The 13,929-nt window shown below is 36.8% G+C and overlaps 1 protein-coding gene across 1 annotated transcript; it reads left to right on the top strand.

Annotated features, from left to right (window-relative positions):
* Positions 1 to 186: 186 nt before the first annotated feature.
* On the top strand, positions 187 to 9,725 carry LOC127641534 (uncharacterized). The gene is made up of 6 exons (XM_052124562.1): positions 187 to 223; positions 1,841 to 1,902; positions 4,747 to 5,777; positions 6,009 to 6,164; positions 6,256 to 6,348; positions 8,923 to 9,725. The coding sequence occupies exons 3-6, from the start codon at positions 4,758 to 4,760 to the stop codon at positions 9,232 to 9,234; spliced, it is 1,581 nt and encodes a 526-aa protein (XP_051980522.1). The 5' UTR covers positions 187 to 223; positions 1,841 to 1,902; positions 4,747 to 4,757; the 3' UTR covers positions 9,235 to 9,725.
* Positions 9,726 to 13,929: the final 4,204 nt, after the last annotated feature.

The following is a 13,929-nucleotide window of genomic DNA, read 5'->3' as shown; positions in this document are numbered from 1 at the left end:
AGCCATCAGTGTTACGTAAAAGGTTTGGTTGATTTAAATTAAAAGTAAGTCTTGTTAGTGTAAAGTAAATACATTTCTTTAAATTAAAGTAAAAATATTGGTTTCCATTGTCACGTGACTTCTAACGGCATCCGTGGTCGTGCGTGAGGACGTTCAGTTTTCCGCCATCTTGTTACACCGCATGGATGAACTCGACGTGGGAAAACGGGAATCAAGAAAATTGGTAAGTAATTTTATACATACGTTTGGGCGTATTATTAACATTATACATCAGGGCTTGACATTAACACCCACCATTCGCGGGTGGGTTTCAGCTGTGGCGTGTAACACAGTCACTCCCACTAGTCACTTTGGCGGGTTGAGTCTTCTCAAAAGACATCTCTTATACGGTAGCTAAACGCGTTGCGCATAAGAACAAACACACGCGATTCTTTTGAGTTTATGAATGCAATGTCTAATAATCAGAAGGCGTTCAGATTAGTCATCGCTGAAACGCGGGAGTTTTGTTCAGAGCGCGCTCTCACTCACTGAAATCTGCACTCAAAGCAGAGATGTACAAGCGATGTAGCCTACATAGGAGATTCAGTCGATTGACTGTTTTTGTTCTATTTCAGCTGCGAATAAAGTTTCAAACAAAGCTCACAGCAGAACCATAGCACATCTCATGGGACTGCCATAAAGTTGTCTTGACGTTGGACGTTCGATATTCGCATGTAGTTAAATACTAAAGTTACATACGACAGTTTCTAACTTCAATAGCATTTGAAGAGAATGACTTACAGTCACAAAACCAACTGCAAAGTGTTCATCTAGGTGTTAGGTATGATGCACACCTTTTGGATTTTTGATATTTAATAAAATAAACTGTCAAATCACATGTATTTCACTTGGCTACTGTGTGGGCTCATACACCAAATATGCTACATTTAAATATGTCATAGCTGATAGAACACTGATGAGAATATTGCTTGAGAATAAATTGTATTTACACACACAAAAAAAAAAAATTCAGACAAGCAACCGTTTTCTCCATCTAGATTTAAGGAGCTTTACACACAAACATCAGAGCTAAAAAGGCCTATTTGATGACCTGTCCTGTTATGCATTTCATGTAGACTTGTGGTACAGTCGTCATTTACATATAGCCAACAACACATTTCCCAACCAAAAAATATTGGCCAGTGAAAATGCTGAGTGGTTAACTTTAGAAAACCACTAGCCACAGTGGCTGGTGAGCAAAAAAGTTAATGTCAAGCCCTGTTATACATGTATGATTTCATAAAATATTATGTTGTACTGTTGTTTTACATATGGTTAGTATTACTAGTTTGACGGCTCTAACTTCGGCTAGAAGGTTTACAAGTTTCCCTCATTACGATGTTAAACCGAGTGGAAATTAAATGAATAATAATACAAGTGCTTGAGGTGAGATGGATTGATATTGAAACGTAGTATAAAGACCGTTTCGGGTATGCTGAGTGCGATACTGTATGGCGCCATCAGTGTACATGTAGGCGCCATGTATAAAGTACATGCACGCTTCAGACGCTTTGTATGGACTTAACGTTGTTATGACCCTTTATTATTATGATGATTTGTATTGATTTATTATGAAGCTCGCGTTTGCAAGTTATTTGCTCTGCCTACTTGTATGGTCTCTCATTTATGATTAATGTTAACACTTAATATTAGCTTTACATGAAGGCCCAAACACATCTGTCTTTAGTGACGTGTCTAAACACCTATTTTAACGTATCACATCGACCAGCATACCCGGTAAAGAAGTCTTCTGTTTACTTTTATGTGAGCCATTTTTTTAATTTCTCTTTGTCTTTTGTAGGATAGGGTACTGCTGAACAACAATTAGGACTGGTCCTTTTAATTATTGCTTTGGAGGGTCAGGTTTGTAAATTTTCCTTCTCCTATGCTCTACCTCACCATTCTCGTTGGCAAGTAACTCAATGTGGAAATGCAAAGATTGTGGTGTCTCCCAAGTCAAGCGTTCTGAGCTTCTCAAGCATTTTAAGCTTGATCATCGGAATTTTGGACGTCGTCATCCTTATCTTTGTGTTTATTCAGACTGTCCTTGTTCATTTAAAACTTGGAGTTCTCTGAAGAGCCATGTGTCAAGGAGGCATCCCCAGCATCCCCCTCAAAAAGATGCATTGACAACTTATAAATGCTTGCTTTGTGAATACAAACACACGTCATCGTTTAAAGACTACTTCCATCACATTGGGCAGCACCTGAAAAATAATGAAACTGTTCCTTGTGTTTTTAGTGGGTGCTCATACAAAACCAATATTTATGGATCATTTAGAACACACAAGGCAAGAAAACACAAATCATTCTCTGAAGAGGACTTAAAGCCTGGCATTGTTGTCAGTGAAAGACCAATCCCTATTGTTTCTGCAGAAGATGACAATGAATCAGACGAAGATGTCTCACTTGATGAACCTACATCCTCTGGTGTAATAACAGAAAATACTGAAGATTTGTCCAAAGCTATAGAGCACAAATTAGCCTCAGTCCTATTAAAGTTAGAGCACGTTTTTCTTGTACCTGGTGTGGCCATTGATGACCTTTTGCAGGAGTTGCAGTATTTAATAAGTACAGTTTCAGTTCCAGTTGTTAATCAAACTATTCACCAGATACTGCAGGAACATAATTTGCAGGTTGATAAAGTTGTTGTAGATGAGTTAGCCAGCTTTCTTTGCCAGTCACATCCAATTCAAACAGCAATCAGAGAGCAAGGTCCACTTTCCACTACATGGAAACGGAAGTCATACTACAAAGCCCATTTTTCAGTAGTAAAGCCTGTAGAGTATGTGCTTGATCGTAGTGACGGAAGGACATTTCAGTACGTTCCAATTCTACAATCCCTGCAGCAACTTCTGAGTTGCCAGCTAATACTTGATAATACACTTCATTTAAAATCGGTGTATAAAGGAGATGAATGTAAATATACATGCTTTTTTGATTCACTCAACTTCCAAAGGAATGAACTGCTTTCTGAACCTGCTATCTCTTTAATTTTGTACGTTGATGAATTTGAGATATGCAACCCCCTTGGCACGTCCAAGAAAAAACACAAAGTTTTTGCAGTTTATTGGATATTAGGCAATTTACATGAGGGATGTCAGTCATCCCTGTCTGCTATAAATTTAGCTGCTTTAATTAAAAGCAGTGATGTTAAGCGTTTTGGGTATGACAAAGTGCTGGAACCATTGATTGATGACCTTGTCACTTTGGAGAGACATGGACTTTTCATTGAAAAACTCGGAAAGACTGTGAAGGGCACAGTTCAATGTATTGTTGCTGACAATCTTGGTGCTCACAGTATTGCCGGATTTGTGGAAAATTTCTCTGGAAAATATGTCTGCAGATTTTGTACAGCAGAGAAGGAAGAATACCAGACTCAAGAAGTTGGATCTGAAACATTCTGCATCAGAACTGAAGAACTACATTCTGCTCATCTTCAGTTTATGAAAGACAATGACTTGCCTCACCATTTTGGTGTGAAAGGGGGGTGTGTGTTTTCAGAAAAATTATCACACTTCAATGTTTGCACAGGATTCCCGGCTGATGTTGTGCATGATCTCTTTGAGGGTATAGTCCCTTTTGAGATAGCTTTGTCCTTGACAGTCTTTTCATCTAAAAAGTATTTCAACTTGGAACACCTGAATAAAGCAATTCAGAACTTTCCATTCAAATGGAATGACAAGACAAATCGTCCACATACTGTTCCTCTCACATTTTCTGCAAGAAGAACAGTAGGGGGTAATGCCCATGAAAATTGGAGCCTGTTGAGGTTTTTTCCTTTTTTGATTGGAGACAGAGTGCCTGCCAATGAACCTGCGTGGCAACTTCTGAATGATTTGAAAGATATTGTAGATCTTGTTGTCGCTCCTTCACACACCAAAGCTTCTATAGCATATCTGGCCTTCAAGATATCTGAGCATAGAATCAGATTCCAAGAAGTTTTTCCCGAGACTAAAATTTTGCCCAAACACCACTACTTGGAGCATTATCCTGAGCTAATTGAGAAATTTGGCCCTCTGGTTGCTCTGTGGACAATGCGATTCGAGGCTAAGCATAGCTTCTTTAAAAGAGTTGTGCGTCACACCAACTGCTTCAAGAATGTGCTCCTGTCGTTGTCACAAAGACATCAGTTTCATATGGCGTATCATCTTTATCAGTGCAGCTCTCTTAAACCAAGATTAGAAGTATCACATGTTTCTAATATTCCCATTGATGTTCTGAATGAAGACATATCACGGACTGTACAACAGAAACACCCAAACCTGGATGTTGTGTGCTTGTCCAAGGAAGTAACATTTAAAGGCTTCAACTACAGAGAAAGTATGGTCATTGCTCATGGAGAATGTTCAGGACTTCCAGAGTTTGGCGAAATTGTGCAAATTATTGTGTTGCAGGACAAACCACTGTTCATTGTCAGAAGACTTGATGCATGGTATACTGAACATTATAGAGCCTATGTCTTGGTCCAGTCATCTGACAAGAAAATTGAACTTTTAGAGCACCATGACCTTACAGACCCATATCCACTTGTTCAGTACACAATTGGGGGAGACGCATGGTGGTTCTGAAGAGATATATACATGTTTGAGGTTAGCATTATTTATAAATTCTAAGAAAAGTGTACAAGATGTAGTGAACATGTAAATGTCTAGCAATTACCTATTACTTGTACTGTATCTAATCATATTTATTTTCTTTTTCCAGAATCTGTTAGCATGTCAGGAAGAAGACCTGCCAAGCTTTTGGTGATTGTGGGTCAAGATGATTCAAGAAAGTTGCTTCTGCCAGATGGGATTCCCAAATCAGTGGATGAGCTCAGTGAAAAAGTGAGGGAAGCTTTTGGATTAAATTGTAGATTCAGACTACAGTATAAGGACAAAGATTTTGGGGATGTATTTGTAAATTTGATGAACACTGTAGAACTTCAGAGTCTTGGCACTCTAAAGATTATCCCATTGCAAGACGAAGACTCATTCACTGCTCAAACAAATGATGGGACCCAGAGTAATGATGATGCTCTGTCCTCCGTTGGCTCTGTCGACACTGATGATACAATCATCTTCTCACCCCCTGTCTCAGAAACAGTTTCTACAAGAAATCAACAGTGGCCAAAAGAATTTAATATTCCACGCTTTTCTTATGACACTGAACTCCAATTAGAGAGAGGAAATTCTCTTTTTAAGGCTAACGGAACAAGGCTGACTGTCACTCCAAAGATGAAGTCTGATATTCTGGAGAAGGTTTGTGATGAGATATACAAGTATAAATCTTATCCAAGCAGTGCAGACTTCTGTGAAGTTTCAGAGGCACTTATCAAGAAACACCCTTGCTTAGCAGAAAAAGGATCCTTCAATGGGTGCTATGGGTGGACACAGAGAATTAAAATGAAGATGGGAAACCTACGCACACAGTTGAAAGGTCTTGGATGCCCTGAGTATTTGGTAAATTCTCTGAAAACCAAAGCCTCAGACCATGCTTTTCCAGCAAAAAATGTTAAACGACCTAAACGGGGTGAGGCCAATCATATTCCATCCCTACCTGCTGGAGAGACATCAGCAAACCTTGAAATTGAGCGCCTGGCACTTGTAAAGGACGTGAAGAAAAGAAACAGTGCATTGACAATCAGAGAAAAAATGACAAAGACGTTTGCCTTTCGCAGACAAGAGATTGTGGAAAACCAACCTAGTGTTCAAGAACTGCAAGAAAGATGGCCAGCTCTGTTTCAACAAGAGGAGGTAAAAGCATTTATTTGTATTGAAAAATGTTAAAATGTAAGTGACTAATCCTGAATTTACCATAGTTTTTACAATGGTATTTTAGTATGTAGTTTTTTTTTTTAAATGTTTTAGATGCCCTAATTATACCTTTTGTTGTTTAATGCTTTGTGTGTCTGTATTTTTACAACTAGTTCTCAAAGAAAAATTCATATTTTTCAGAAGTCTATTTTCTGTTTCTCTTTCTTACAGATTAATGCCGAATTTTTTCGCATCACGACCTTACCTTTACAATCGAGATTTATGGCCTCTTTGGACAGACAGAGCTCTCAGCTTCTCCAGGTTATTAGGAGCAAAGGTGGTGTCCTCCGTGAAAAAACTAAGGATACTATTAAAGTTATGGATCAGGTATTGGTTGCATGCTAACAAAATTGCTTGTGGCAATCAATTTAGTAGTGTTTTGGTCTAATAAAAACAATACATCTTGAACATTTTGTAGAGTCTGGACATAGACATCAGAAGAGAGTGCCTGCTGAAGTGCCTGATCATGTACCTTGGTGAAGATGCAAGCTGTCTGATCAAAGAATACCAGGTAATGTAGACAATGCAAAGTACTGACATTTTCTCCAACCATTTTTGCCTTAAAGTTATATTTCACTACCAAGTCAATATTTCCCCATGTTTTACTCGCCCTCAAGGCATCATAACTGAATATGGTTACAGGTGCATCTCAATAAATTAGAATGTCGTGGAAAAGTTAATTTATTTCAGTAATTCAACTCAGATTGTGAAACTCGTGTATTAAATAAATTCAGTGCACAAAGACTGATGTAGTTTAAGTCTTTGGTTCTTTTAAGTTTTATGATTTAGGCTCACATTTAACAAAAACCCACCAATTCACTTTCTCAACAAATTAGAATACTTCATAAGACCAATAAAAAAATCATTTTTAGTGAATTGTTGGCCTTCTGGAAAGTATGTTAATTTACTGTATATGTACTCAATACTTGGTAGGGGCTCCTTTTGCTTTAATTACTGCCTCAATTCGGCATGGCATGGAGGTGATTTGTGGCACTGCTGAGGTGGTATGGAAGCCCAGGTTGCTTTGATAGCGGCCTTCAGGTCATCTGCATTGTTGGGTCTGGTGTCTTATCTTTCTCTTGACAATACACCATAGATTCTCTATGGGGTTCAGGTCAGGCGAGTTTGCTGGCCAATCAAGCACAGTAACACCATTGTCATTGAACCAGCTTTTGGTACCTTTGGCAGTGTTGGCAGGTGCCAAGTTCTGCCGGAAAATGAAATCAGCATCTCCAAAAAGCTTGTTAGCAGAAGGAAGCATGAAGTGCTCTAAAATGTCCTGGTAGATGGCTGCGTTGACTGTGGACTTCAGAAAACACAGTGGACCAACACCAGCAGATGACATGGCAGCCAAAATCATCACTGACTGTGGAAACTTCACACTCGACTTCAAGCAACATGGATTCTGTGCCTCTCCACTCTTCCTCCAGACTCTGGGACCTTGATTTCCAAATGAAATGCAAAATTTACAGTCATCTGAAAAGAGGCCTTTGGACCACTGAGCAACAGTCCACTTCTTTTTCTCCACAGCCCAGGTAAGACGCTTCTGACGTTGTCTCTGGTTCAGAAGTGGCTTGATAGCCCTTTTCCTGAAGACGTCTGAGCGTGGTGACTCTTGATACACTGACTCCAGCTTCAGTCTACTCCTTGTGAAGCTCTCACAAGTGTTTGAATCAGCTTTGCTTGACAGTATTCTCAAGCTTGAAGTCATCCTCGTTGCTTGTGCACCTTTTCCTATTTAAATTTAATATGCTTTGATACAGCATTCTGTAAATAGCCACACCTTTCAGTAATGACCCTCTGTGACTTACCCTCTTTGTGGAGGGTGTCAATGTTCGACTTCTGGATCATTGCCAAGTCAGCAGTCTTCTCCGTTATTGTTGTTTCAAAGAACAAGAGATACCCGGAATTTATACTGTAGGGATGGTCATTAATTGAAACTCAAATGTAAATATTCTAATGTTTTGAGATACTGATTTTTGACTTTCATGAGCTGTAAGTTCTAATCATCTAAATTAAAACAAAAAAAACTTTTGAAATGTTTTACTTTACATGAAATGAATCTAAAATATATGAAAGTTTCACTTTTTGAAATAACTTACAAGAAAAAATTAACTTTTTCACGACATTCTAATTTATTGAGATGCACCTGTATATTCTTGAAGAACAAAACAGACAAAGTTATAATCCTACGTATTTTTTTACTTCCAAGCGGTAGAATGGGAGTGAGTTGTTGACTTTTTGAAGCTTCAAATAGTGCATCCATTGATTAAAAAACTGCTCGACACGGCTCTGTGGTCTTAACAAAGGTCTTCTCAAGCCTTGAGGGTGAGTAAAACGTGGGGAAATTTAGATTTTGTAGTGACATATCGCTTTAAAGTAGTTCAAGTAATTGTGTTATCATTTACACATCAGCCTGTGTGACTTTCTTCCACAGAACACAAAAGAATATATTTTGAAGAATGTTGTTAAGAGACCCCCATTCACTTGCATTGGTTTTGTGTCCATACAATAATAGTGAATGGGGGCTGTGCTGTTCTGTTACCAACATTGTTCAAAATTCTGCAGAGGACAGTAATTCATACAGGTTTGAAATGACAAGAGAAATTTAAATGATGACAGAATTTTGATTGTGAATTACTACTTTAATAGGGATTGGTTCACCCAAAAATGCATTTTGAACACTGTTGAGTAGATTGATAAATGCCTCTGATTGGCCATTGTGGTACTGCACTCAACAAATATGTCTGTGATTGTCTACAATGGTCAACACATGGGAGCGTTTAATTGTACAAGTGTTTAAAAGCATTTTCAAAGCCAAAGAAAGTGTAAAAGTACGTCTTCACCCAAAAATGAAAATTTTGTCATCACTTACTCTACTCTTGTAATAAACCGTACAAATGTTATTTTTACACTGAACACAAATGAAGATATTTTAATGAAAGTTAGCAACAGACGTTTGGGCTCTACATTGACATTCATAGTAGGACAGCTAACAAAATTTTGTAATACATTTTCAGATGAAGGGGTGTTTTTTTTTTCTTCCACAGTCCCTCAATTACTATCTGTTCTTTTATGTTTTTAGGCTGACCAGAGGGAGGAAGCGGAGAGAGAATTTGAAAAGACCACTATGGCATTTTTTGTGATCCGCGAAAGTGATGCTCTTAGTCGTGCGCTGGACACTTCCATTGTCATTGAAGGTGTGGAAGTACTAAAGGAGTTGCCCTCTGTTGCATGTGCCTGTGCCATGATGTTTGGACTCATTTATGCACTGAACTTAAAATATCCTGAAGGACTCAAATATACCTTTGAGGCCTTTCAGAAAATTATCATGGACATAGAGAGTAAGCAGATGAGCCGAAGGGTGCAGAACCTCTCTTCAAAGCTGCAGGAGTAAATTTGTTTCCTTTGACCCAGCTACAATGTTCTGCTGATGGTAAATTTCTTTGAAGATGTTGGACTGTATAAAGCCTTTTATACAAATTTAACTGTACTACTGTTTACTAAACCGGATTTGTTTTATCTAGGGTTTAGTGTTGTCAAAAGTACCGACTTCGGTACCAAGTCGGTACTGAAATTTTAAAAATGTGACGCTTTGAGCGCTGTTGAGCGGAATCGTAAACACCTCTGATTGGTCATTGTGTTCTCGCGCTCATCGGATATGTCTGTGATTGGCTACAATGATCAACGCACGGGAGCGTTTGAGAGTACACGGAAGTGTTTGAAAGTTTTTTTTAAAAAACGGGAGTGGGAGCTTTTGAAAGCAAAAGCAGCAGTCTATCAGCGGACCGGTCCTGCTTTCAAACGCTCCCGTGTGTATCTGTGCAAGCGCTGTGTGAAGAGCACCATTGATGTATATTTACAACAAGTTTTGAAGCGCTGATCATTGTAGCCAATCACAGACATATCCGATGAGCGCGAGTACACAATGGCCAATCAGAAGTGTTTACGATTCCGCTCAACAGCGCTCAAAGCGTCACATTTTTTAAATTTCAGTACCGACTTGGTACCGAAGTCGGTACTTTTGACAACACTACTAGGGTTAGTTAAATAGTTTACCCAAAAATGAAAATTCTTACGTTGTTTACTTATCCTTAAGCTATTCAAGTATTTAACTTTAATTAAATTTGGTTCAGAGACATTTTATGACAATTATGAGAGAAGTTTCATTTTTGGGTAAACTATTCCATGAAGGTGAAAATACTTCATTAAGTGTTTGGTTTTACACTGCCCATTTTAAACCAGTTTTTGGGCCAAACTTGTTTTAACTTCAGAAGAATTCTAAAGGTTTGATTTTGCAGTCAGTTCTAAGTGACTGTTAATGGAAAGATTGCGTGTTTCTCTTCGAAACCATAACCGATTCTTATGGTGAATTTACATTGTATCCAATGTGTCTATGTATATGGATACTAAAACAATACTATACACATTGTAGAAATGTTTTATGACAAAAATTGTCAAGTTTATGATGTGTTTACATTGTTAGACAGTGTGTATTTGTATGAGGGTACTGTACACATTGTAAAACATTTTGTATTATGACAAATAAATTGTCAAAAGTTTGATGCTTGAAGTCATTTTTCTTAGATCATAAAATTACACATTCTGAAAGTAAATACATTTCTTTATATTACATTAATATTTTAAATTGTATTTGTTTGGATATTTGGTTAGATGTAAAGTAAAATAATTAAGTTAATACAAAGACAAAACATTGAGACAAAGTATAATTTGAGATTTCATTAAATTAAAAACTTTATTTGATTCAAAGATACTTTTTGCTTTGGCTAAGTAATGGATAGTTAATTCTCTTCAAAGTAAAAATTTTAAGTTGATAAAAAGTAATGTAATTAGATGTAACAAGTTGACGCAAAATTTTTACTTTGATCTAATGAGACACTTTTTTCAGTGTAGCATACTGGAAAACAAGCAAATGACTTGTGTTATGCACGCATAAGACATTTTAACACCAATTCATACCCTGAAAATACATCCATGGTACCGTTACGTCACTAGGGTGTCAAACACAAATGCAAATGCTGAGTTTACTTTGACCCCCCATATTTTGGCATTCATTTACTCATTCCTGGATCAAACCCTCACACTCAGAAACTTGTACATGGCATCACAACAGTACACATTTTTGTTTACAACTGATCTTACTGATTTTTATTTCATGAAAACAACTAAACGTGTACCAATAACCGATTAAGTAACGTGTTTACAGGACTGCATTTACTCACAAAAGTTATTCTATTCCCACAATTGGATTTTTTTGTTTGTTGTAGAGTTATCCTCATTTGTAAATAGTTATTTGTTTAAATGTTGCAATATTTTCTAGTTTACAAAGATGTCAGTTTTAACACACACACACACACACACACACATGTTGTGTTTCCATGTTTTATGGGGACTTTCCATAGACATAATGGTTTTTATACTGTACAAACTTTATATTCTATCCCCTAAACCTAACCCTACCCCTAAACCTAACCCTCACAGAAAACTTTCTGCATTTTTACATTTTCAAAAAACATAATTTAGTATGATTTATAAGCTGTTTTCCTCATGGGGACCGACAAAATGTCCCCACAAGGTCAAACATTTCGGGTTTTACTATCCTTATGGGGACATTTGGTCCCCACAAAGTGATAAATACACGCTCACACACACACACACACACACACACACACTTTAAAGTTGTATCATCTGAGTATTGATACATTTTTTGTATCTCTTCATTCTCTCCTAAAACAAGCCCTTTGACCTCCTTTTCAGCCCTTATTGCCAACCCCAAAGACTCTGCCACTAAACTGTATAACTGTGCCGATAATGGACATCCTTGTCTAATTGATCTGGAGTTATTAAAAACCCCTGTTAAAAACCCATTGCACTTTACTTGACTTTTAGCCCCTTTATATAAAATTTGTATCCACTTTATAAAATTCTTCCCAAACCCAAATTTTCCTAAAATCTGAAATAAAAACTCATGCTCCACTCTGTCAAAGGCCTTTTCTAGATCCAGACTTATCCCCTTTTACCCTCAGCCATCATGTAGCTCACCACGTCCCTTATGTTACAAACTGTCTGTTATATCTCTTCCTTCAATCGCATATGCCTGATTTGTTTCAATAATATTAGGTAAAAATTTTCTTTAATCTATTTGCTAAAATCTTTGCTAAAAGTTTAAAATCTGTGTACAGAGTACAGTGTTTGTGCATGTGTGTAGTTAGTAAGTGTTTGTATGGTATGATAATCTGACACAACCATTACACACAACAGGACTCTTTTAACAAATAGCTTGTTAAAAGAACTCTTCTTACGGGTCTTCAGGGAAAACAACTTTAGTTTATTACGTCAAACATGAGATGTTTAAACGACACTCTGGCAAATTATTTTATTCCAGGTTTGGAGAAACATTTATTGTGGTTCAGTCAACGTACTACAAAGTTAATGTACTTGTGTACATAAGTGTAATGTATAGAAGGACTGGTCGTTGTGAATTTGATATTATAATGATACTTAACTTTAAAGTGTGTGTGTGTGTGTGTGTGTGTGTGTGTGTGTGTGTGTGTGTGTGTGTGTGTGTGTGTGTGTGTGTGTGTTAAAACTGACATCTTTGTAAACTAGAAAACATTGCAACATTTAAACAAATAACTATTTACAAATGAGGATAACTCTACAACAAACAAAAAAATCCAATTGTGGGAATAGAATAACTTTTGTGAGTAAATGCAGTCCTGTAAACACGTTACTTAATCGGTTATTGGTACACGTTTAGTTGTTTTCATGAAATAAAAATCAGTAAGATCAGTTGTAAACAAAAATGTGTACTGTTGTGATGCCATGTACAAGTTTCTGAGTGTGAGGGTTTGATCCAGGAATGAGTAAATGAATGCCAAAATATGGGGGGTCAAAGTAAACTCAGCATTTGCATTTGTGTTTGACACCCTAGTGACGTAACGGTACCATGGATGTATTTTCAGGGTATGAATTGGTGTTAAAATGTCTTATGCGTGCATAACACAAGTCATTTGCTTGTTTTCCAGTATGCTAGTACCCCATTTCTTTGAAATGTTCACACTTTAATTTACATGGGTTTTATGATAACTGTGTGCAGTATACTATAAAAACCTCTGAATTTGAACTATTGATTTTGCAAGTGATTTCTAAAATCTTTCTATTCTTTTAAGTAATTATATTTACTTGTTGCCTGTATTACAAAGAGCAATACTTCTTTAACCACATCTCTACCATGTTTCACAATGTTACATGGACCACTTGATGGGTAAAAAGAAAAACTTTTATAACAAAATAAACCCTTTTACCCCCCTTCTTTCACACTTTTGGTTGTCACCATGCTTTTCAATGAAAGCAAGCCATAAAACACCAGGAAACTCGTGACACCATCTTGTTTTACTGAACAGAAATACACAAGACACCATCAGGTCTGATCAGGGGTGTGTGCGTATTCTGAAAAAACCTCCCTACCCCAGACCTCTGACTTCCTGTAAGAACTCAGTATCGATTGAAAGACTTTGGGTGGAAAATGAGGCTTTGGGTGGAAAATGAGGCTTTGGGTGGAAAAATGTAAGAATCTTTGTTACATTTTACAATGAATGTATGGTATTTCATTTAAAATGATCATTGTTGAAATAAAAATGTTAAATACATTTTATGGTAAAGTTTTTGTTTAGCATCTTTAAAGCGTCATTGCTAGAGTTGTGTTAGCCAACCTAATGTTTAAAAACAGTTCTAAGTAAAAATGCAAGACAACATGTGTTAAAGATACATCTAAAATTACGTGAAATGCTTTATCGTATTTTAGTAATATAAATCAAAACACAAAACTTTATTTTTGTTAAAATATTTGTTCATATTTAAACTGAATGTGTGTTTTGCTGCATAACCGTAGACTTTTGTTTTAGAATCTCATGTTTAAATTAAAAATGTAACAAACCTTTGTATTAAAGATATCGTCAGAATTCTTTAAAAACATTGTTTTAGTCAAATATCTGAATGAGTTTGCTTCACAAGCAATATCCACTGATTTGGAAACATTGTTAAAGGTAAAAATGTAAGATATTTGTTG

Source organism: Xyrauchen texanus, unplaced genomic scaffold (assembly GCF_025860055.1).
Source record: "Xyrauchen texanus isolate HMW12.3.18 unplaced genomic scaffold, RBS_HiC_50CHRs HiC_scaffold_1010, whole genome shotgun sequence".
In the NCBI taxonomy this organism is placed as follows: Eukaryota; Metazoa; Chordata; class Actinopteri; order Cypriniformes; family Catostomidae; genus Xyrauchen; species Xyrauchen texanus.
This window is presented reverse-complemented; position numbering and strand designations above follow the sequence as displayed.